Below are 23209 nucleotides of genomic sequence, written 5' to 3'. Positions count from 1 at the left end.
ATGGGCATTTAAACGGGCATTGGATAGGCATATGGAGGATAGTGGGCTAGTGTAGGTTAGGTGGGCTTGGATCGGCGCAACATCGAGGGCCAAAGGGCCTGTACTGCGCTGTATTTTTCTATGTTCTAAATCCTATCCCTCAGAATTCTTTGCAAAACCTTGCTGACCACATACGTAAGATTGACTGGTCTGTAATTGCCAGGGATTTCCCTATTATCCTTCTTGAAAAGAGGAACAACATTCGCCTCCTTCCAATCCTCCAGTACGACTCCCGTGGAGAGTGAGGAGGCAAATATCCTCGCCAGCGGCTTAGCAACCTAGAATAAATCTGCACCCTTAACTAGATACTCCATTTTCCTTTGCATCCCTACCTTTATAACCAAGTTTTTTTCATTCCCACTTAGCACTGTTGAAAGCATTAAAACGACTGCTCTTTTTGTAACTTCTCTTTCTTTGTAGCTGCACATTCCCCTCTGATTCCAGCTTTGATTCATAGTATTTCAAAAATCTTCGTTCAAACTTTTATTCATGCATAAATGTCTATCAAAGATGGAGCACAACTCAAAGTTTACTGCAAAAATAATGATGTGGCAGTGCCACTGTTGGACTGGGCTGGACAAAGTCAGAAATCACGCAACACTGGGTTATAGTCCAACAGGCTTATTTGAAGTTGCAAGCTTTCGGAGCCCCCGCTCCTTCCTCGGGCAACCAGTGAGAGAGAATAAATCAGACACAGAATTTCTAAGTAAAAGGTCAAAGTGTCAAACGACTTATGCGAATGAATTGAACAAATCTAGATGGCTATTAAGCCTTTAATCACTTAGAATGGAGTAGCAGGTTTCAATGGATTAATATGTAAATCCCAGAATTTCTTTTAAATCACTGCCCCAAGATAATTTTATCAGGATAAAGGTGACATGTCTGGTCAGACACCACATTTTAGGCTTGAGGCCCTGTTTCAAGTTTGTTTGTATCTGTCAGACTGGTTTTATTTCCAAAGTAGGAATTTATAAAATGCTTCTTTGACTGACTGTCTATAGATCATGAGCTTTTTGAACAAAACAAATGCAAATGCAAATTTACCCCATAGATTTGTGTGAGAGGGAATGTGAGGGAGTGTAAGTATGAGGGGCTATGAACAATGTGTATGAGAGAGGGTCTCTGAGTGTGTTCCTGTGAGAGAGTTGTGTGCGTGTCCGCATGCGTGCACCCTCACGCGCACTCTCACATGTGCGCACAGAAATAAATGGGTTGAATTTGTATTTCCAGATACGTTCTATTTCATTCAAAAAGCACACGATCTGTCGGCAGTCAGTCAATGTGGCAATTATAAATTCCTACTTTGGAAATAAAACCTGTCTGACAGATACAAACAAATGTGAAACATGACCTCACACCTAAAATACGTTATCTGACCAGAGGTGTCACCTTTATACTGATAGAACCTGCAGTTATCTTGGGGCAGTGACTTGAAAGAAATTTTAGGATTTACATATTTATTAATCAAAACCTGCCCCTCCATTTTAAGTGATTTAAAGATTGAGTAGCCATCTAGGTTTGTTCAGTACATTTGCATAAGTTGTACGACCCTTTGATCTTGTACTCAGAAATTCGGTGTCTGATGTATTCTCTCTCTTTAGGTGCCTGATGAAGGAGCAGGAGTTCATAAAGCTTGCAGTTTCAAATGGACCTGTTACACCGTAACCCAGTATTGTCACTTTTGACTTTACAGAAATAGCGGTATTATACAGACTGTGTGGAGTTTGCACGTTCTCCCTGTGTCTGCGTAGGTTTGCTCTCACAATCCAAAGATGTGCTGGTTCGGTGAATTGGCCATGCTCAATTGCCCATAGTGTTCAGAGATGTGTAGTTAGGCGCATTAGTCAGGGGTAAATATCGGGTAAGGGATTGGGTCTGGGTGAGTTACTCTTCAGAGGGTTGGTGTGGACTTGTTGGGCCGAAGGGTCTGTTTCCACACTGTAGGGATTCTATAGATAAGTTTCTGATCGAAAGGTTACATATTTACTCACCTACATCATTAACAAATAATGTTCACATCATTTACATTTCAGATTGGTGTACATGGTTATATTATCACGTCATAATATTCACATTTAACTATGAGTGCATACTTGTGATATTCAGTAATGCCCTACTGTCCTTTTCTCATTTCAAGGTATAGCGAGCCAAATTGCTTTTTGTGCTGTCATTTTCTATGATTTCTAAAACATTCAGCAGTGATGTAAATATATTTAACTATTCATCTCCAAAATACTGTTGATAATGCTTGGTTGAAAGTTTGAAGTGCCCTCAAATCATCTGGAGTTTCTTTTTCAGCTTTCTTTGGGATGTCAGTAATTGATTTAAAGTTAACATTGAAAATGAGCATTTGTTCATTTAAAAAAAAAAGTGTCTATTTTACGCAAATTGTGTATTAATTACTGGTTATATAGAAATGTGTACAAAAGTCAATGTCAAAAAAGAAGTGACTGTTCAAAATTTATAATGGAATTGTATGGAATTATTTTCTTTCTTTGTAGATCATGCCGGCTGCTTGTGATTCATTAGTGGAAGACATCGAAGATATTGTGTCAGCACAAGATCCGACACCTCATGATCAACAGTTTGCAAAACGGAGCATTGTCCCACATGTTAGAAAGAGAAAAAAACACCAGCAGGATGAGGGGACAGATGATGTACAGGCTGATAGGTGAGTTCCATTTCCATCATTTTATTAAAGGTTGCAACACTTGATTGCAATTCCAAATTAAAATACTTTAAGTTTTCATCCCTGCCACAGTGCTGTGAAACAACCCTTATTCGGTCATGAGTGACATACCATGCTACTGTTCTTGCTATAAGCAGTTCCTTCTCATCCTTGTTAACTAATATCCTATGGTGTTTATGTACCTCCATTGGTATCCAGCCATCGCCAGAGAATTATCTTCAGGGTTTTCTTTTCCTGCTTCTACATGGTTGTCTCTGGATTTCCAAAAGGATCTCTTTGTCATCCTAATTCCATTTCTCATCAACATGCTGTCCCTAAGGGATATTATTCCAAAATATGACATTAAGTGTATATGCTGACTGCCAAGAGCTCCACCTCTCCATCACCCTTCTTGACCTCTCCACATGAGATATGCAGAGATTCCCTCCAATCTGATACTGCGATGTTCAAAGCCTTTTTTTAAAATCTCTGACACAAGCTCTGTTTCCCTCGAGCATAGTCTCAGGCTGAGCCAAACTACTTTCAAGCTGGGCATCCTATTTTCTCCATTCTATTTTGTTTCCAAAACTTGTTTGATCGAGTATTACACATAATAAGAGTCTGTGATTTTGGGGATAGTATATCAGCATGCATGAAGGATTGGCTAACTAATAAAAGAAACCTTGGATAAAGAAACATTTTCAGGTTGGCAATCTGTAACTGTTGGAGCACCATGGAATAAGGTGGTCACTGGAGAGCAGGCAAATCTCCTTCCTGTAGCTTTGATACCCACAATCCTTTTTGACAAAAACATTCTAACACTGTCAAAGTTCTGATTTGTATAATACAGCCTTTTAATTTGTTAATTTGTACCTCAGTTCCTGAACATTGCTTAAAGGAATATAAAGAGAAACTTCTTGGTTAGGGAGGAAATAGACATGCAATGTTACATTCTGTAAATAAATCTAGAATTATGTAAAATTATTGCCATCTTATTTCTGACTTTGCCGTCTGGCATCTGAATGAATTAGTGTAGGTGCAGAAGATGGTTGCCTAAATCTGAAGGTTGAACACTAAGGAAAAAATAAATTCAGGCAAAAAATTATAATCTGAGCTATTTTTATGAAGGATGGCTGAAAGCAAGTGTAAATTATTAGCCATCGATGTTATCTCAATTTGAATCTTATGAGTTGTTGTAAAATGAAGTAGATATATGGGCATAAGTTATGTCTTTACTAATATTGCTTTTTAAAAAGAGTAAAGTCAAAAGCAAAGTATTTTATGAACTGGATGACTTTCAGTTGAATGTGAAGGAAAGTGAAGGTGTGTGAAATTTACAAGAAAAGTGATCAACTAAATATGCGGCATAGAGTCATAGAGATATACAGCACGGAAACGGACCCTTTGGTCCAAGCCTTCCATGCCGACCAGACATCCCAACCCAATTTACGATAGATTTTTGAAAAACATGATGGATTGTCAATGTATTCATGAACTTAAGCCGATTTTATATAAGATTACACAAGTGCAACAGAAGAGTTCCAAACAAAAGGAATGAGGATGAAGGCATTTGTAGATCCGGATGATGGTAGGTTTGGAGCAGTAATATTTGATGAATGAACACGAGGAGTGCACAAGGAACTGTTAGCAGATGGTTCAGATGTGCTTAAAAGTATCATTATGCAATTAACTTCCCAAACTGGAACAGCAGGTTTTTTAAGTAATGCATGGCAGAGTTTAGAATTTGAAGATGATGGTAAACAATCTGAGAGATTTATTAGTGATAGACTTGACAGCAGTAATGATTGTCAAAACCACCATGTTAGATTGTGGTTGTACCTTCCCAATATTTGGTGAATTGGTTTAAAATGTTGTTCAGAATCTATCAGTAATGAGGATCAAAGATCAGTGAGTATGAGACTCTACTTCTCAGGTTCAAGCATGACAACACTTTGAGATCACAGAAAATACAGGAATAAGGTGAGAACTGGTGACTCGGTGCAAAATTGTTGGAATAGCCACTTTATTAATACATGTGTCTATAGTGACAACCCTTGCTGCTGAGCAAGACTTCCACTTAAAAAAAAAATGCACAGATGAAACTGAACATGATATAGCAATTGCTTTTGGATGTTAGTAGATCTTCACTTTAACTTATCAGGCATTATTACATTCCCATTAAAAATGATTGGTATTTCTATTCCGAGTATTAATGAAGTGTTAATGGTATTGAGTGATAACGATTTGGAGAGGGAAGAATGCTAATTGCTGTCAGGTTAAGGATCCAGTTATGTTTGAATACAAAATAACATCGAAGAGATTAATAGGAAATTTAGTGTAAATGAAAAATACCAGATGATGCCTTCATGGTTTATTAGACATGTCCTGCTAACACCGGACTTGAAATCTGTGGCCACGAATTATGTAAAAGGTGTGGGATAAATCAACAACATTTTTAATTTTACGTTTTGTAAATATGCAACCCGATTCAGTTTGTCTACAGTAATGATAAGGTGCCTTGGAAATATGCATGGGGACCACTGGCTACAATTCTGATGGACAATGGGGGAGGATTTGTTAATGGTGCATTTTAAAGGTTCTGAAAATATTCATATTACTAAAAAGTGACAAAAAGTGAAGACTTTTCGTCTTGCATCCAATCTGCAAAAACATTTTGGGATCCTGGATGACAGGAAAGGAGAAGATGAAGAGGTGGTTGTTGCATTTCTTGAGTTGGTGCCAAAAAGCAGGGTGGTTGGGGTTATTGAGGAGTGCATCAAGGTGTTGTGGAGAGAATGGTCCTTTTCGAATGCTAGAATGGAAGGAAACTGTGTTTAATGGTGTTTGAGGTGGCAGAAATAGTGATGCTGTTCCTTTAATAAGGTTATGTTGCCCTTAGTTTTTTTTTCAGAGGGGTAATAAATGGGGAGTTGCTGTGAAGTTTGGCATGGATGGGTTTTAGGCCAATTTGATTAGAGCTTACAAATACTGCCTCAGGCAAAAGGCTATCAAGCTTTAAAGAAAATAAACACTTGCATGATGAAAGACGTTCTCCCAGCTCAGCTTTTCTCTGGTTTGGGTTGGGTTTGGTTTTAGCAAGCAGTCAGTTGTAAAGCTGCTGGACCCAAAGAATCAGGTCCATGCTGATTCTCCCTCTCTCTGACATCTCTCTTGTAAGACCCTGTGTTTGATTTTATCTTTTGTGCCAAGGGGTGTTTATGGGTATTCTTACAGGAATTTGGAACCGAATCATTAAGTTGGGATAATCTGTTAGGTTTTCAGATAGGTTAAGTTATTCCATATTCAGTTCTGTTTTGTTTGTGTTTCATTTGATAAGCTTGCGAATAAATTCTGTTTTGTTTAAAATTAAGTGGTTGAGCCAGCTGCATCACTCTTTGACTATCCACTCTACACCTGCTTAAAACAGCTATCAAAGTTAGGGTCCGGGCTACTTTCTTGAAATGTTTTGAGGTGGTCTGGCCTGGTGTGTAACAAAATGAACTGTGGATAATGGAGGCTGGTTGCATCGATAGTAGAAAGAAGGGGAAACAATGAGTGGAAGAGCACTGGAAGGGGAGGCATTGATGTGCTTGCGAAGCACCTTGGAGTGAGTTGAAAATATATACCCTTTAATCTTGATCATTCAGAAATTTCATGATCATTTATTCAAGTGACATTGACTAAAGCCAGGAAAGCTTCCTTTCTTCATATCCATAGCCATGGAATAATTTATATTGTGTGCAGGTGGAGGTAGGTGATGAAAGAGTGAAGAAGTTTTTACAATCAAGATGAAAATTCTACATTTAACCATGCAGCTAATTATGATAAACACCGAGGAAAACCTTCTTTCTTTGATCATACGGCTTGAGTATTGTTGGTACTTCAGTAAATTAAATATTTAGAGAGGATACTGACTATCTTTTTGAAATGTAATAGTGAGGAAAGCAACTGTTTAGATGAGTTTGTTAGGAGAGAAGAAGCCGTAATGAGAGGGATGTATTACAGTGATAAACGGTTGCTCATATTTTGGTTGATTTATCTGTGATTTTTTTGTGTTTCAATCTGACGTTGAGCTAAAAACAAGCTGTGCAATCTATGTACAGAACAACCTCGGTTATCCAAACATCAATTATCTGAATTCGGATTATCTAAACAAGATCTCAAGGTCCCGTAAAAACATTACATCAAAGAGGTGTTACCGACGCCACCTCCAGTCCGCATTAAAGAAGCTATCGACAGTTTGTGACTTCTCGTGGAGTGGTATGAAGCAGGCAGAAAGAGCAATTTGGGGCTGAGAGGAACGACAGATATATAATGATACTAATAATAGTCACCTCGGTTGCTGTTGTTGTGAGCAGTTGTTGGTGGGTAACAGTTGCCAGGGCTACAGTGCTTTATTCACAAGGCAACAGTTGATATAACTGAAGCCGCTGTCGTCCGTCCTGTTGCGAACATCCTCCTTCCTGCACTCCTTCCGTGAGCCCTCCAACCGCTTAATGGCAGTAAGCGGGCCGTCAGCGTCATCTCACGCAGCACTGCGGCTGCACGCCACTCTCTGATCACCTTTTGATCTTCACACGATTTAAGGAGGCCTTGTGTGTGAATCCTGCCTGGTGCCTGCGTTTTGTTTTGTTTCCTGGCATTAATTATCCTTATCTGTGGGCAGCGTGGACCTCTCTTCTCAACCTTTCTCTGTCCTCTATCGCTACCTTTGCAGCACAATCAGTTATCCGAACAAAATACTCCCCACCCGTCTCGTTTGGATTATCGAGGTTGTTTTGTAAAAGGAATGTCTCTGAAATAGCTGGCAGTTAGATTTCACGTAGGGAGATGAAATTTGAAAATAATCCAGTGCAAATAGATTGACCTTAACTATCAAAACTGTAAATTGCAATTGGAGATAGAGTCTGCTGACTTTGAAAGAGGTGGTCTTGATCTTAAATCTGTAGGTCACAACAAACAAAATACGACTGTGATTAATTATTGAACAAAGGACAGTACAGAACAGGAATAGGCCCTTGGGCCCACCAAGCCTGTGCTGACACATGATGCCTTTTAAATGCCTTTTGCCTCTATGAAGTCCGGATCCCTCTATTCCCTGTCTCTTCATGTCAAGAGGAGAAAGTGAGGTCTGCAGATGCTGGAGATCAAAGTTGAAACTTTATTGCTGGAACAGCACAGCAGGTCAGGCAGCATCCAGGGAACAGGAGATTCGACGTTTCGGGCACAGGCCCTTCTTCAGGAATGAGCAGAGAGTGTTCAGCAGGAGAAGATAAAAGGTAGGGAGGAGGGACTTGGAGGAGGGGAGTTGGAAATGTGATAGGTGGAAAGAGGTCAAGGTGAGGGTGATAGGTCGGAGTAGGATGGAGGCAGAGAGGTCAAGAAGAAGACTGCAGGTCAGGAAGGCGGTGCCGGGCTGGAGGGATCCGGCTGAGACAAGGTGGGGGGAGGGGGGATGAAGAAACTGGTGAAGTCCAAGTTCATCCCCTGCGGTTGGAGGGTTCCCAGTCGGAAGATAAGACGCTCCTCCTCCGACCGTCGGGTTGTTGTGGTTTGGCGGTGGATGAGTCCAATGACCTGCATATCCTCGGTGGAGTGGGAGGGGGGAGTTGAAATGCTGTGCCACAGGTTGGTTGGGTTGGTTCGTCCGGGTGGCCCAGAGGTGCTCTCTGAATCGCTCCGCAAGTAGGCGGCCTGTCTCCCCAATATAGAGGAGGCCACACCGGCTGCAGCGGATGCAGTAGATGATGTGGGTGGAGGTGCAGGTGAATCTGTGGCGGAAATGGAAGTTTCCCTTGGGGCCTTGGAGAGAAGTGAGGGGGGAGGTGTGGGCGCAAGTGTTGCACCTCCTGCGGTTGCAAGGGAAGGTGCTGGGAGTGGAAGTTGGGTCGGTGGGGGGTGTGGATCTGACAAGGGAGTCGCGGAGGGAGTGGTCTCTACGGAAAGCTGATAGGGGAGGGGAGGGAAATATATCCTTGGTGCTGGGGTCTGTTTGGAGGTGGCGGAAGTGACGGCGGATGATGCGCTGTACATGGAGATTGGTGGGGTGGTAGGTGAGGACCAGTGGGGTTCTGTCCTGGTGGCGGTTGGAGGGGCGGGGCTCAAGGGCGGAGGAGCGGGAAGTGGAGGAGATGCGGTGGAGGGCACCGTCGACCACGTCGGGGGGGAAATTGCGGTCCTTGAAGAAGGAGGCCATCTGTGTTGTACGTATTTTGAAGTGGTCCTCCTGGGAGCAGATGCGGCGGAGACGAAGGAATTGGGAGAATGGGATGGCGTTTTTACAGGGGGCAGGATGGGAGGATCTTCATGTCAAGATCCCTCTTAAATGTAGTTATTGTATCTGCTTTTACCTTGTTCTCTGGCAATGCATTCCAGGCACTTACCATCCTCTATGTTTTAAAAAAAAACTTGCCCCTCACATTTCCTTTAAACTTTTTCCCCCTTATACCTTAAATGAATGTCCCCTTGTATTTAATATTTCTACTGTTGGTTGAAAACTCTGAACATTAACTCTATCCATGCATTTGATATCCAAGTGAAAACAAACCAAATTAGTCCAATCTCTCCTGACAGCTATTATCCTCAAAACCTGGGAACATGCTGATAATACCTTTTCAGTATCTCTCGAATCTCCACATGCTTCTGGTAGTGTAGTGACCAGAACTGTGTGCAATATTCCAAATGTGACGTAATAAAAGTTATATACAGCTGCAACATGACGTGCCAATTTTTATACTCTGTGTCCTGACCAATAAAGGCAAGCATGCCATATGCCGCATTGACCAGCTTGTGATTTGTGTTGCCATTTTCAGGAGATTGTGCATCTGCTTGCCTAGGTCCCTCTGTATATTAATGCTTCCAAAGGTTCTGCCCTTTCTGTGTACTTCCCTTCTTCGTTGGACCTTCCAAAATGCATCACCTAGCATTTGTTCCAGATTAAATTCCATTTGCCATTTCTCTGCCCAAGTCTCAAGCCTATGTATAATTGGCTATACCCACTAGCGATTCTCCTCACTATCAGCAACTCCACCAATCTTTGTGTTGTCCACAAACTTACTAATTAGACCACCTGCCTTCTCCTCCAATTCGTTTTAAAATATATTGCAAACGACAGGGATCCCAGCACTGATACCTGTAGACTGCTGCTCTGTATTCTATGACTAAGCCTGTTTTGTATCCATCTTAACAGCACACATGGATCTCATGTGATTTCACCTCCTGTATCAGCCTGCTGTGAGAGACCTTGTTAAAGTCCATGTAACCAACATCCCTCTCCTTATCAATAATCTTTGTTTTTTGAGAAAATGGCAATCAAGCTTGTGAGAGATGACTCCACCACATCCGCCCCAACAAAGCCATGCTGCTTACCACCAATAAATCCATTTCCAAATGTAAGTAAATCCTGTCCCTAAGAATCTTGTCCAGTAATTTCCTGCCACGGTACAAGGCACATTGGCCTGTAATTGTGTCTTACTGTTTCCACAATATTTTGCATGAGGTGCTAATGTATTTCAAAGTTCAAACCTCCAGAAGATTATTGGGAAATGTCAGAGGAGAAGATATCGTAAAATGGTTGAAGGCTTTGTATTTTAATTTTCAAAGCATTCAGAGTAAGGTACACAAAGTGATGCCACAGTTAAAGGTAAATGGATGGGATCTCGTGGCCATTGCGGTGATATGGTTGCATGCAGGTCAGTTTTGAGAACTTAATATTCAGGAATATTTGACATGGGAGAAGCAGGAGGGAAGGAAAAAGTGGTGAAATGAGGGCAGTGATAGAAGATGTAAGATCGGATGATGTAGAATTCATTTGGCTGTAGGTAAGTGTGGCAAGGGAAAGAAGATACTGTTTGGCAGTGGTATCATTTTAAAAAGGTTATTTTGTTCTTGATTGCTTTTAATAGAGTCGAGGAAGGTGCTAGTTCAACAATGGAAGGGAAGTGGCTAATTCTCCAGTTCAGGTTTTTCTAGTTTGTTTTTAGCTGTAGCAGTCTCAAGCTAAGAGAGTAGAGGGGAGTTGCAAGCTTCAGTAAAGAACTGCTCTGACCTTGTTCTGAAATCACTTTGGATGTTGTTCCCTCCTACGTATAAGAATCTGTGTTGAATTTATCTTTTCTCCCAATGAGTGTGTTTTTGGGGTGTTGGTGTATTGGGACTGTTAGTAATAGTTACTGTATCGGGTCGGTTAAGTTATTCTAAATTCTGCTTTCTTTGTCCGTGTTTCAACTGTAGTGTTTAAATAAATCCTATTTTGCTTAAAGCTAAGTGGTTTGATCAGCTGCATCACACCTGAAATATCCACCTCACATCCTTTAAAATAAGGTAAAGTTAGGGTCTAGGCTACATTTTTGAAATATTTTGAGGGGGTCTGGCCTGGTCAATAACAACTGGAATACATAGTGTATAGATCCATAAGCAGTAGCCACAGTGTGCAAAAGGGCATAAATCAACAAATAAATACATCTAAAACTAATAGAGCAGTAATTATGGGTGACTTTACTCTTCATGGTCATTGGGTCAGTCAAGTTGGAAGGGAAGCTATGACAACAAATTCGTAGAGTGCATTAGGGGTAGTTTGCTAGAGCAATATGTCATGCAGCCAACGAGAGAACAGGCTTTCCTAGATCTAGTAATGGAAGATGAGGTAGGTTTACTAAATGACATCGGAGTAAAAGATCCCCTAGAAAGTAGTGATCGTAACATAGAATTTATTACTCAGTGTGAGAACCATGGATTTGAAACAACTATGTTTAATTTAAATAAAGAAATTACAAAGAAATGAGGGTTGAGTTAGCTAAAGTGGACACAGCAGGAAAGCCAGTAACAAGAAAATGGCAGACATTAAAGGAGGTAATTCATGACTCTCTACAAAGATATATCCAGTAAGAAGAAAAGATTCTAAAAGCGATCAGCCAATCATGGCTAACCAAGGATGTTGAGACTATATGAAAAAGCACATGAGACACAAGTCACTGATAGCTCTGAAGATTGGGGTAAATTTGGAATCCAGCGAAGGAAGTTGAAAAAGGTGATGGAGAGAAAAAAAATACACTGAAGGTAGATTAGTGGGAAATTAAAAAAAAACTACATCTTCTTGGACTTTTTCGCACCTCTGCCTTTATGACGTCTCTTGAAAATAATCAAGGACAAAATAATATTTTTAAAGTGACATATAAAGAGGGGGAAGTGATCAAAGGCATCTTAGCAAAATAATATGGGAGGTAGTTATGAGGCACAAGGAAGTGGCAGAGGAGTTATGCATCAGTCTTTATTGTGGAATATACTTCAAACATCCTATTAATACTAATTAATGGGGGGGAGGAATTAAGTATCATTTAGAATTAGTTTTCGACAAATGTGCAGGGCCAAAGGCCCATGATGAGTCTTGTGGTCCTGATAGCTTGTATTCTGGTTCCTAAAAGAAGTACATACCGTGATATTGGATGCACTGGTTTGAAGTTTCCAAAAATTGTTGGATTCTGGAGAAATGCTGGAGGATTAGAAAACTGCCAATGTAACACCCCTAATCAAAAAGGAAAGGAGGCAAAAAGCAGGTAACAATATGCCAAATGGCCTAAGATTTATTGTTTGGGAAAAAAAGTTGAAATCAATTTTTAATGAACTAATAACAAACATTTGGAAAATCATAATCTAATCAAGCAGAGTCAGGCATGGCTTCATGAAAGGGAAGTCAAGTCTGACTAATGAATTAGTCTTTTTGAGGAAATGTCAACCAGATGAGTTAGAGGGGAACCAGTAGATGTGTTGTATTTGAACTTTGAGAAGCGTTCAACAAAATACCTCATAAAAGGTTAATTCATAAGATAAGAGCCCATGATTTTAAAGGTAGTATAATTCCATAAACTAGAGAATTGGCTCCTGGGTATGAAACAGTGAGTTGGGATAAGGGGGAGTTCTTTTTCATGGTGGGGATCTATGACTGATGGGGTACCACAGGGATCGGTGCTGGGATTGCAGTTGTTTACAGCATATCTTGATGACTTGAGGAAGGAAGTGAATATATGATAGCCATATTTGCAGACAACATGGAACTAGGCAAACAGTTTACAGAGCGATTTACAGTTTTTGAGTGGGCAAGAAGTTGGCAAATGTGGGAAAATGTGAAGTTCATTTTGAAAGGGAGAACAAACAAATAAAATATTATTTAAATAGAGAAAACCTGTGGAAAGTGGTTACACAAAGGGACTGGGGTTACTTATGCATGATGCCCAAAGTGATTACACAAGTGCAGAAATAATAAGGAAGGCTGATGGAATATTGCTCCTTATTTCAAAGGGGTTAAAGTATAATAGTAGGTAAGTCTTACTGCAGCTGTACAAGATGCTGGTGAAACCATTTGGAGTGATGTGAGCAGTTTTGATCCCTGAATTTAAGAAAAGGTATTTCGTTGGAGGCAGTTCATAGAAGGTTCACTGCAATGATTCTTGGTTTGGAGGCAAAAGCAAAACAGGTTAGGACTCTACGAATGAGAGTATAGAAAAATGAGAGGTGATCTCATCGAAACATATCAGATTCTAAAAGGGCTTGACAGGGTAAATGCTGATATTTTCCCTCATGTGAGACCCTAGGAGCACACTGCATAGTTTCAAAATAAAGGGATGCCAATTTAAAGCTGAGATCAGGACGAATTTCTTCTGAGGGTTGAGAATCTTTGGAACTCCTTGCCACAGAAAGCTATGTGTATATTTAAGGCTGAGATAAATTCTTGATCATTAGGGGCATCAAGGTTTATGGGGAGAAGGCTGGAATTTGGATATGACCAATGTTGGATCAGCCATGATCTTGTTCAATTGATGGAGCAGGCTTGTGGGGGGGGGGGCAAACAGCCTACTACTGTTCCTATTTTTTTATGGTCTTAAATGTTGGTCTTTTTTTTTCATTCTACTTGTTGCAGCGTTATCCCTGGTGCACAGAAGATCTGGGTGAAAACCTGGGGCTGTTCACATAACAGTTCAGATGGAGAATATATGGCGGGTCAACTGGCGGTTTATGGATATAAGATTACAGGTATATGCGTTTTAAATATTTTGTACAATTTTATACACCAGGTGTTTCACCAATAAAGATTAAACTTATTAAAATTTTTGTATACTACGTTAACTTGTTTAAAGTGGCTTGAAAATGGGCAGCAAAACTGTTAGGGTAATTGTATGGTGCATCACCTGTTTTGATTCAAATATTTGTTTCTTACTGTAATGACTTCACCATCCTTGTAAAATCTTATGTTATCACAGGAATATAAGAATAAGTTGACTATTTTCTCACCGTCGTAATTGTTTCTAAACTGCTGTTAAACATCTGTTAATATTTAATTTGGGTCAATTGATTGTTTACGATAGAAACTTTAAAAATCTTGCGTGTTCCAGCTAGCATTGATTTTGGTATGATATAAAGCTGAGTTGTTTTAGGCTGATCTTTGTCTGCTTAATTTGACAAGTACTCCATTTGCAAATTGTTTTTCACACCTTGAATTCCTAAAGTTCTTTGTGATAGCTTTATTTTCTTATGGACTTTGACATATTTTTTCCATAAAATAATAACACAAGTAAAGAAAAGGATTTATCTTTATCCTTTGAGTCTAAATAGGCATAATGTAACCTTGCATTTGTTGCAATATCTTTACACTGTTAGTTGGATTAAAAATTGAAATGTTATCTTGAGGGCAAATTTTAAGTGTTTAAGTTAATTTTTTTTGCTGCTTTTCACCTGTTAAGCTTAAAAGCAGACCATTTGTATCACTTTAAAAAACCAAAGTTAATGTCAAACTGATAACAGCAGTAGACAAATGTTTTGCACTAAGTATTAGAATTGTAATGCAGTGTTGAAAGCTGTGTTATCTTCAGCTTTCTGAAGCTACTTCTTACCAATTTGAACAAATTCAAGTATGTGATTTTGATTTTCATGGCAATATTTGCCAAACAAAGGATTTCTTTACTTTATCAACTCTGTTCACCTTGGTCTGCTATTTTCATGTATTTGTGAATTGCAGCACAATGTTCCTTCAGGATTAGGTTCAACCTCAAAACAATTGCATTTGGCTTTTATGCCTTGCTACATTGTTTCTTGTCAAATTTATATGCCATACATTTCTCCATTTACTTATTTATCTCCCTTTCCTACTGAAATCTGTTCCTATCCTGCTCACTATGTTATTTTGCCAGGGTGTGTTATTTGTAAAACTTTTAAAATTCTGCTTGTCTAAATGACCTGGACTAGAATATAAAAGAAAAGCATTGGTCATTACATCTCATGGCACATTTATATTCTGTAAGAAAAACATCTGTGTACCACCATGTTGCATATTTATTAGGCAATTATGTTCCATTGTCTTCCCTCAAAAAAATCCATGCATATGGGTTTTGTTTCCAAACCGCTTTCCTAATTCACCTTTGCTATCACAAATACTACCAATGTGTCCTGAGGAGATTTGCTGAGAAAATCAATATACGTAGTTTTCTGTACTCCCTTCCATTTCAGCCTTGTTTTAGCACTTCAGTCTCTTTTTGGTAAGTGAGTAGTCTTTGGGACATGATTTATTTTAATTGAGTGCCAGTTGAGAAATCTATTTGGAATTCCAAACAAAACATACTTTGGATGTTGCCTGAGTACTGCTCCAAGACTTGCTGATGCCAACAGGATCTGAAATTAATAAGCAAGCTTGAGTGGATTTCTACTGCGCTATCACAAGCAGTTGTAATCATTTATAATGGTGAGAGTTAGTGATTCCTTGGTTTAACAAGGGAGCTTCTGATGCTCACTTTCTTCTTATAAAATTGATTAAAGCTTCTGTTTGTTGAATAATTTTATTTTGTCAATCCTGGTAGTGATGAGGTCAAATGCGCAGACAAATGCACAAAGACCTTATTTCATATCTAGTTGGTTTTAAGATAACTATACAGGTAAATTTGTAATATCCTATTTTGTAATAAAGCTCCCTGATTTGAAATTTAAAATGGAATTCATTGGGACTGTATCTCTTGAAAATATTTTTCTTTGTTCTAGTAGCAATATTGATGGACTTGACTCCTTACATGTGCAGAATTAAAGTGCTTCAAGATTTGCTTGTCTGTGTAGTTGCACTACTTTAGCTATGATAAATATTTGTGCTTGGCTTTCATTTATTTTAATCTTCTGAGCTTTTAAAATATTTCTTCCTCATGAAGAAAGCAGAAATGATGACGGGTCAGCCTGTTAGGTTCAACAATTTATTGGGGGTTGGCGAGCTCAGTTGGCTGGTTTGCAGTGCAAAGTGACACCAACAGCATAGGTTTGGTTCTTGTACCTGCTGGGGTTACCATGAATATCCCATCTTCTCGAGTTGCCCCTTGCCTGAGGTGTGGTGGCCTCAGGTTAAACTACCACCAGTTGTCTAGGAGCGTTATGGTCCTTCAGTGTTGACTTTTTTTAACTTTCCATATTTATTGGTCTCTGGGTGAATTTATAGGATTCCAGAATTTCTAGTGTCATTTTAAGCATTGAGGAATTACTTTTCACTGTCAACATATACTTCTTGAACTTCTTGAATGCACATAAAGGTTGTTCTGCCAAAATGCACGTTTCATCAACGTGAATTCGCTATAATGTGATTGACAAATTGGGGACACTGTTTGTAAAGCGTCATACTTTTAAAACGTTTTGGTTGAAAGGCGATTATGTCGCCAACACTTGAAATGCTGTTTCGAAAACACAATTTTTCTATAATGCGGGGTTGCACAAGAATGCAATGATCGCGTTATAAAAGAACTGATTGTATTTGAGGATTTGTACATTTTGAGGTATGCAAACAATTGAAAATGAATACTGCATTTGCTGTATATTGAATCTTCTTTTGTAAGGGTTCCTTTGAGAGACACAGGAATATTATTCTATTGAGAATCACAAAACATGAAAATCAGTTTAACAAATTATTGAAGTGAGCTGGATAGTTTTTGATTTTGTTTTATAGCAAACATGAGTAGGGACAAATTACCACTGATGGTAGGTGTTAAACTGTTGTAGGAAATAACATGGATCCTTCCACAGTAGTTAATTGACAAGCTGTCATTCAACTTAAAATTCCACTTGTCCCACTGCAGCTCAAGTATTAGATGCTCATTACCATTTTTGTTAAAATAGTATTTGAGCTAATGGCTATGGCTATGTTATTTTTTGTGATGCATTGAAATAATAGTATTTGTTCCAAGACACATTTCGTCAGAAGACTGTGTTTCTGCAGCTTAATCCTAATTGCTCTGCTCACTAAAAGAAACATGAAAATTGCTTTCATTTTAAGTTAACCAGACTGTTTAGATGTAATTATTCCTCATTTGAATAACTTGAATCATCTTTAACAAGAATCATTGCAGTTTGTTGAAGACCAGTTTGAAGTTGTTGCCAATGTTGACTGATGAAATCAAAATTCATATTGTAACATTAGACGTTGTATGTGTTGTTTTCTAGCTTTGTTTATTGATTACAATATGGAGGCAGATCCTGTTTGCAAAGTTCTTGTGACAGGTGTGCACAGAGATTATTATCCAGACCATTGAATAGATTTGTTAAATGCATGTAACAATTAAACAAACAAATGGAAAAAAATTAAGTTCGTTATTTAAATTAAAAAAAACCAAGCAAATGCAACATTTGAATTTATGATAGCTCTTTATATTTGTGCCGAATTCACTAAAAGTATTCCATATATTTGCATTTATCTTCAGTGTTACTGTAGCTGAAGTCCTTATTCATGATTTCATCTCCAGACTGACCCTTTTTAATGCCTGCCTCCCTTTTCTCGAGCATTTTGAGCTGTCACCATATTTAGAACTAGCCGTGTGCAACCTATTCTGCTTATCAGTCATGACTATCAAATAGGATCATTCCTAAACAGCATTGAATATGCATCTTTCCAAACATTAAATTCAAATCTGCCCTTGACTTAGCTTTTGTGCCATTTTTCCATACCCTCTGCTCTTTGTATTCTCCTAGATTGGGTCCTCTTTCTATCTATTTTTCACTTCACAATTAACGGCTGTCCTTTCATCCGTCTAGTCCTATACAGTACCTTGAAACTTATTTATTTATTTACCTTTTTCTTTAAAACCATCTTTAAGAAAATTGATTTAAACGACTTTCTGCATAATGTCTGTGCCCATCCCACGGTCAATTTCCATGTGAACCTACTCCAAAAGTTGTTTTTAAATTCACTGGTGGGATATGGGCATCACCAGCCGGGCTAGACTTTATTGCCTGTCCCTAATTGCCCTTGAAAAGGTGGTGATGAGCCGCCACCTTTAAATGCTGTAGTCTGTTTGCTGTAGGTAGAACCCACAATGCTATTAAGGAGGAAATTCTAGTATTTTGACCAAGCAATAGTGAATGGATGGTTATACATTTGCAAGTCAGGATGGTAAGTAGCTTGGAGGGGAACTTAGAGTTGTTGGTGTTCCATTTATTTGCTACCCTTATCCTTCTAGCTTGATGAGATCATGGATGAGGAAGGTGCGTTCGAAGGATCGTGGACAAATTTCTGCAGTGCAACTTAAAGATAGTACACACTCTGTGTGAATTTTATTTTGGTATTTAAATGTAATTGGTTTTCAAATTGAGAGGAGGAATCAAAATATGTATCATAGAAATAACTCATAGAATGGCTGCATTACAGTCCATTGTACTCATGCCAAGACTCCGAAACAGCAATTCAGCTACTCCACTTAACCATCCACTCTCTATACCTCTCCACTATTCTCCCCTTCACCTGCTTATCCAATTCTCATTTGAAAGGGATGATTTGAATCTATTTTCATTACTTTTTTTAAGGGAAAGCACAAATTGCTGATTGTGATTCAGTTCATAATCACTTAATTTAAAAAAAAATTCTTCCTTGTATTGCTTTGGGTTCTTCTACCAATCACTTAAAGATCTGTGCCCCCGATTGCTGACCGTTCCAGTTCTGGAAACCAATTTCTCTTTATCCAGATCACTCAGGCTTTTGAAGACACTCAGCAAATATGTTTTCTACTTTGTCCACACTATTGGAGAGAACTGCATTCACTCAAGTACTCCACATTAAAGAAAATCTCTCTTGCGCTCTCTCCGCGCCTCACACACACGTGCTTTGTGTCTCTCTTGGGCACGCACTCTGTCTTTCTTGCCCTCGCCTCCCTTTCTCTGGCCGTCCTCTTTCTCTTGCCCTCCCCTCTATCTTTCACCCCCCCCCATTCTCTCGCGTCCCCCTTTCTCTTGACCCCTCCAAACCACCACCCCCCTCCCCCCCGGGCTGAATGTCCTTGACCCCTGAAGTGTTCCCCGACAGGGAGGAAACATCCCTGTTTCGTGATCGTTGCGTGGTGTCCATTCATTCATTCTCTGTTCAGTCTCGCTAATTTACCATGCCTCTGGGCATCGTTGTCTACAATGTATGAGATAGACAACATTGGCCGAGTCACGTATGTGCTACTTACATGGTGGATGGTGTCCCCACATGTAATGGTGGTATTCATGTTGATGCTCTGACATGTCTTGCAGTGGTTGCCATGACAGGGTTGTACAGTGTTGTTGTCTATGTTGTCCTGAAGGCTGGGCAGTTTGTTGCGAGCAATGGTCTGTTTAAAGTTTGGCGGTTGTTTAAAGGTGAGAAGGGGAGGTCTTGGCGAGGTGCTTGTCCTCATTGATAATATGTTGCAGGCTGTGAAGAACAAGGTGTAGTTTCTCTGCTCCGAGGACATTCTGGGCAATAAAGGGTCCCTATCAGTTGCTCCTGAGGAGGTCATTACAGTTTCTCACTGTGGCACATTGGAACTGGTGGTTGATGAGTTGAGCATCGTACCCTGTTCTTATGAGTGCATTTTTGAGCATCCTAAGGGGTCCGCGTTCCTCCTCATATGAACAGATCCTGTGTACGCATAGAGTTGTCTTAGGGAATGGATGTTTTAATGTTTTGGGTGGAAGCAGCATCGTAAGGTTATTCGTGGGTTTGCGGTAGAGTGAGGGACTGAGGGTCTTGTCCTTGATGGAGATGCGTGTGTCCAAGAATGAGACACATACGAAAGAGTAGTCCATGGTAAGTCTGATGGGATGAAACTCGTTGATATCACTGTGTCGTTGTTTCAATGACTCCTTGCCATGGGTCCAGAGGAAGAAAATGTCGTCAATATACCTGGTGTACACTGTTGGTTTGAGGTCCTGCATAGAGATGAGGTCTTTTCGAACCTGTACATGAAAATGCTGGCATATTGTGGTGCACATTCAGTCCCCATGTCTGTTCCGTATGCCCTGGATGAAGAACTGGTTGCGAAAGATGAAAACGTTGTGTTTGAGGATGAAACGGATGAGTTGTCAGATGGTTGGAGATTGGCAGTTGTTGGTGTTGAATACTGAGGCTGTTGTAGCGATGCCGTCATTGTGGGGGATGCTGATGTCGAGTGTTGAAATGCCCATTGTGACAAGGAATGTTCCCAGTTCAACTGGTCCGTGGGTTCTCACTTTCTGTAAGAAATCTGTAATGTCACAACAGAAACTGGGAGTTCCCTGTACAATGGATTTCAAGATGCCCTTGACATAGACCGAGAAGTTCTCACACAGGATCACATTGTCTGATACAATAGGACGTCCAGGTGAGTTGACTTTGTGTGTCTTTGAAAGGCAGTAGAAGTACCTTATGTGAGAAGTATGCAGGATGAGTGTGTGTAGGGAACTCTGAAGGGTTGGATCAAAAGTCTTGATCAATGTGTTTAGTTCACGAGTGTGTTCTTTGGTCACATTGGCTGGCAGTTGCCTGTAGTGTTTCTGATTGTTCAGTTGTCAGTACACTTCGTTGCAGTAGTCTGTTCTATTCTGAATGATGGCTGCTCCTTTATCTGCTGGTTTGATGACAATGTTGCAATTGGTTTTGAGAGCATGGATGGCATTGCGTTGTGATTGGGTGATGTTTTGCTCTACTGTGGCTGGCATTTACACATTTCCTGACGGTTTGAGCATGCATGTCAAGCACGCAGCAGCCGTCTGGAGTTGTCCAAAATGACTCCTTTGGTTGCTCCATAGAATCCTTCGAGTGGAAGAAATTAGACCACACTGGTGTGATTAAACTTAATACTTAGATTTCTTGCAGATACATTTAATACATTGCTAATATTGGTTTCGTAATTCTACCAGAGATACTGCCAGTTCATCAGACAGCCTCTTTTAATGTGTGTTACTTTTGTGGAACTTGGTTGCAATTGCATCCATAATGCAAGTAACAATTCACTAAATCTTCAGTGATTCTTTTCTATTTTTCATCACCCACTTCTAAAAGTGATATATAGATTCTATCTTGTTTCCATCATGTGTTGTATTAGTATTGTTTGTCAAGGTTTGACTTGCAGGCATAGCATTAAACTTTTGGGGGGAAAAGTCTTGCAGATAGTGCTTTTTAATAATTTCAGGATATTCCAAAGCACTTTAGCATCCAGTTAAGTACTTTTGAAGTGAGGTTATCTAGTCTGGTCAAATTGGACCACCATGTCAGAAATTTGACATGAGTATGTGTGTATTCTCACATATATGTTCTTGCACCCACGAAAAAACTTAATCCAAGAATTATCCTGTAACCATTATTCTACAATGTTAGTTATAAGTGTTGCAAACCAAATCTGGTTTACTAAAGATTAAATCTGAATACTAGAAATTTAAAGAAAAATAGGTATACAAAAGATAAATTTATGTCTAATAGGAGAAATAAGTGTTTTAGATATGAATTTAAGAATTATTTTCATCAGTTCTGATTGTCAAATTTAACATTTTAACTCAACAAACTTTTATTTTCCATGTATTAAACAATCTGTTAATTTCTCACATTTTTATAAAATTTATGGCTGGAAAAACTGGGCATAGTGACCCTCTTCAACGGACATAATGGTTTAGTGAAGAGACTTGATGTGTTCAGAATTAATTTTCTTTGCGATCACTAGATGGTGCTATCTAACAATTAGCATGTTACATATAACTTCATAAAGTACAATGTTAAAAATCATAATAAACGAGGTTATAGTCCAACAGGTTATTCGAAAGCACTAGCTTTTGGAGCGATGCTCCTTCAGGTAGCTGTGACTTGAAGGAGTAGCACTCTGAAAGCTATTGCTTCCAAATAAACCTGTTGGACTATTACCTGGTGTTGTGTGATTTTTAACTTTGTCCACCCCAGTCCAACACTGGCTCTTCCACATCATAATTTACAATTTATTATTGCAGTCATTAATTTAAAAGGCATCAGCTCCAGTTTAAAAAAAAACTGGCAGAATTTTACTTAGAAAACCAAGGATTTTGCTCAATGTAATTAAAGCAATTTATGAAACATTTGGCTTGATCAGGCTGTTTAACCAATAGGTGGCAGAGTGTGACTAGGAATTATCACTAGTGAAAACAAAAAAATCGGGAAATCACAGCAGATCAGGTAGCATCAGTGGAGAGAGCAAGCTAACGTTTCCAGTCTAGATGACTCTACATTAGAGCTGGCATGAAGTGGGGAGGGGCAGCATTTATGCAATAATGTGGGCGTGGAGTGCTGCAAAAGAAAAGGTGCTGATAATGCAGATTAAGTGATTGCAATGCGAAAATGGCAAGACGAATTTCACATGCATCCAGATGCGAAACACTTTTTCTGCCACTTCTGTCACCGTGCCTACTTATTCGAATGTGAATCCCACGCCCTCTTCAAAGATCCCTTCTTCTGAAGCCAACAAACTCCACCCTCCTGGACACCCCGTCCTGGCCTCCCACCCTCCCTTGACCTTTTCATCTCCAACTGCTGTCGTGACATTAACTGCCTGAATCTCTCCACCCCTCTCTCTCACTCCAGCCTCTCCCCCTCACAATGCACAGTCCTTTGCTCTCTCTGCTCAAACCACAGCCTCACCATCAACCAGCTGACAAGGGAGGCACGGTGGTCATTTGGCACACTAACCTCTACCTTGCCAAAGCCACACGCCAACTCGCTGACACCTCCTCCTACCACCCCCTCAATCACTACCCGATCCCTCATCGTCAAACCATCATCTCCAAGATCAGCCACAATCTCATCGCCTCAGGAGATCTTCCATCCACAACCTCTCTAAGCTTAGCGTTCCCCAACCCCACACCGCACATTTCTATCTTCTCCTGAAAATTCATAAACCCAACTGCCTCAGTCAACTAATCATCTCTGCCTGCTCCTGCCCCATTGAACTCTCTCTTATCTCAACTCTGTCCTGTCCCATTTGGTCCAGGAACTCGTCAACTACGTTCAGGACACCACCCATGCCCTCCACCTTCTCCACGACTTTGGATACTCTGGTCTCCAACACCTCATCTTCACCATGGACATCCAGTCATGTATTCCCCCATGAGGAGGGCCTCAAGGCTCTCCGTTTCTTCCTCTCATGCAACCAGTCCCTTTCCATTGATGCCATCATCCACTTGGCAGAACTGGTCTTCGCCTTTAACAACTTGTCCTTTCAATCCTCCTGGTTTCTACAAACCAGAGGGGTG

General features: G+C 39.9%; 1 protein-coding gene across 3 annotated transcripts in view; it reads left to right on the top strand.

Annotated features, from left to right (window-relative positions):
* Positions 1-23209, top strand: part of cdkal1 (CDK5 regulatory subunit associated protein 1-like 1) — a 616294-nt gene that overhangs the window by 7131 nt on the left and 585954 nt on the right. For all 3 annotated transcript variants that reach the window (XM_087978607.1, XM_087978608.1, XM_087978609.1), the window contains exons 2-3: positions 2541-2710; positions 13623-13735. In XM_087978607.1, coding sequence (XP_087834733.1) covers positions 2544-2710; positions 13623-13735 — 280 coding nt within the window. In that variant the 5' untranslated portion in view covers positions 2541-2543. The remainder of the gene's footprint in view (positions 1-2540; positions 2711-13622; positions 13736-23209) is intronic.

Source organism: Chiloscyllium plagiosum, unplaced genomic scaffold (genome assembly GCF_037043375.1).
Source record: "Chiloscyllium plagiosum isolate Xiang-an unplaced genomic scaffold, Cpla_swu_hap1 HiC_scaffold_34, whole genome shotgun sequence".
Taxonomy (NCBI): domain Eukaryota; kingdom Metazoa; phylum Chordata; class Chondrichthyes; order Orectolobiformes; family Hemiscylliidae; genus Chiloscyllium; species Chiloscyllium plagiosum.
This window is presented reverse-complemented; position numbering and strand designations above follow the sequence as displayed.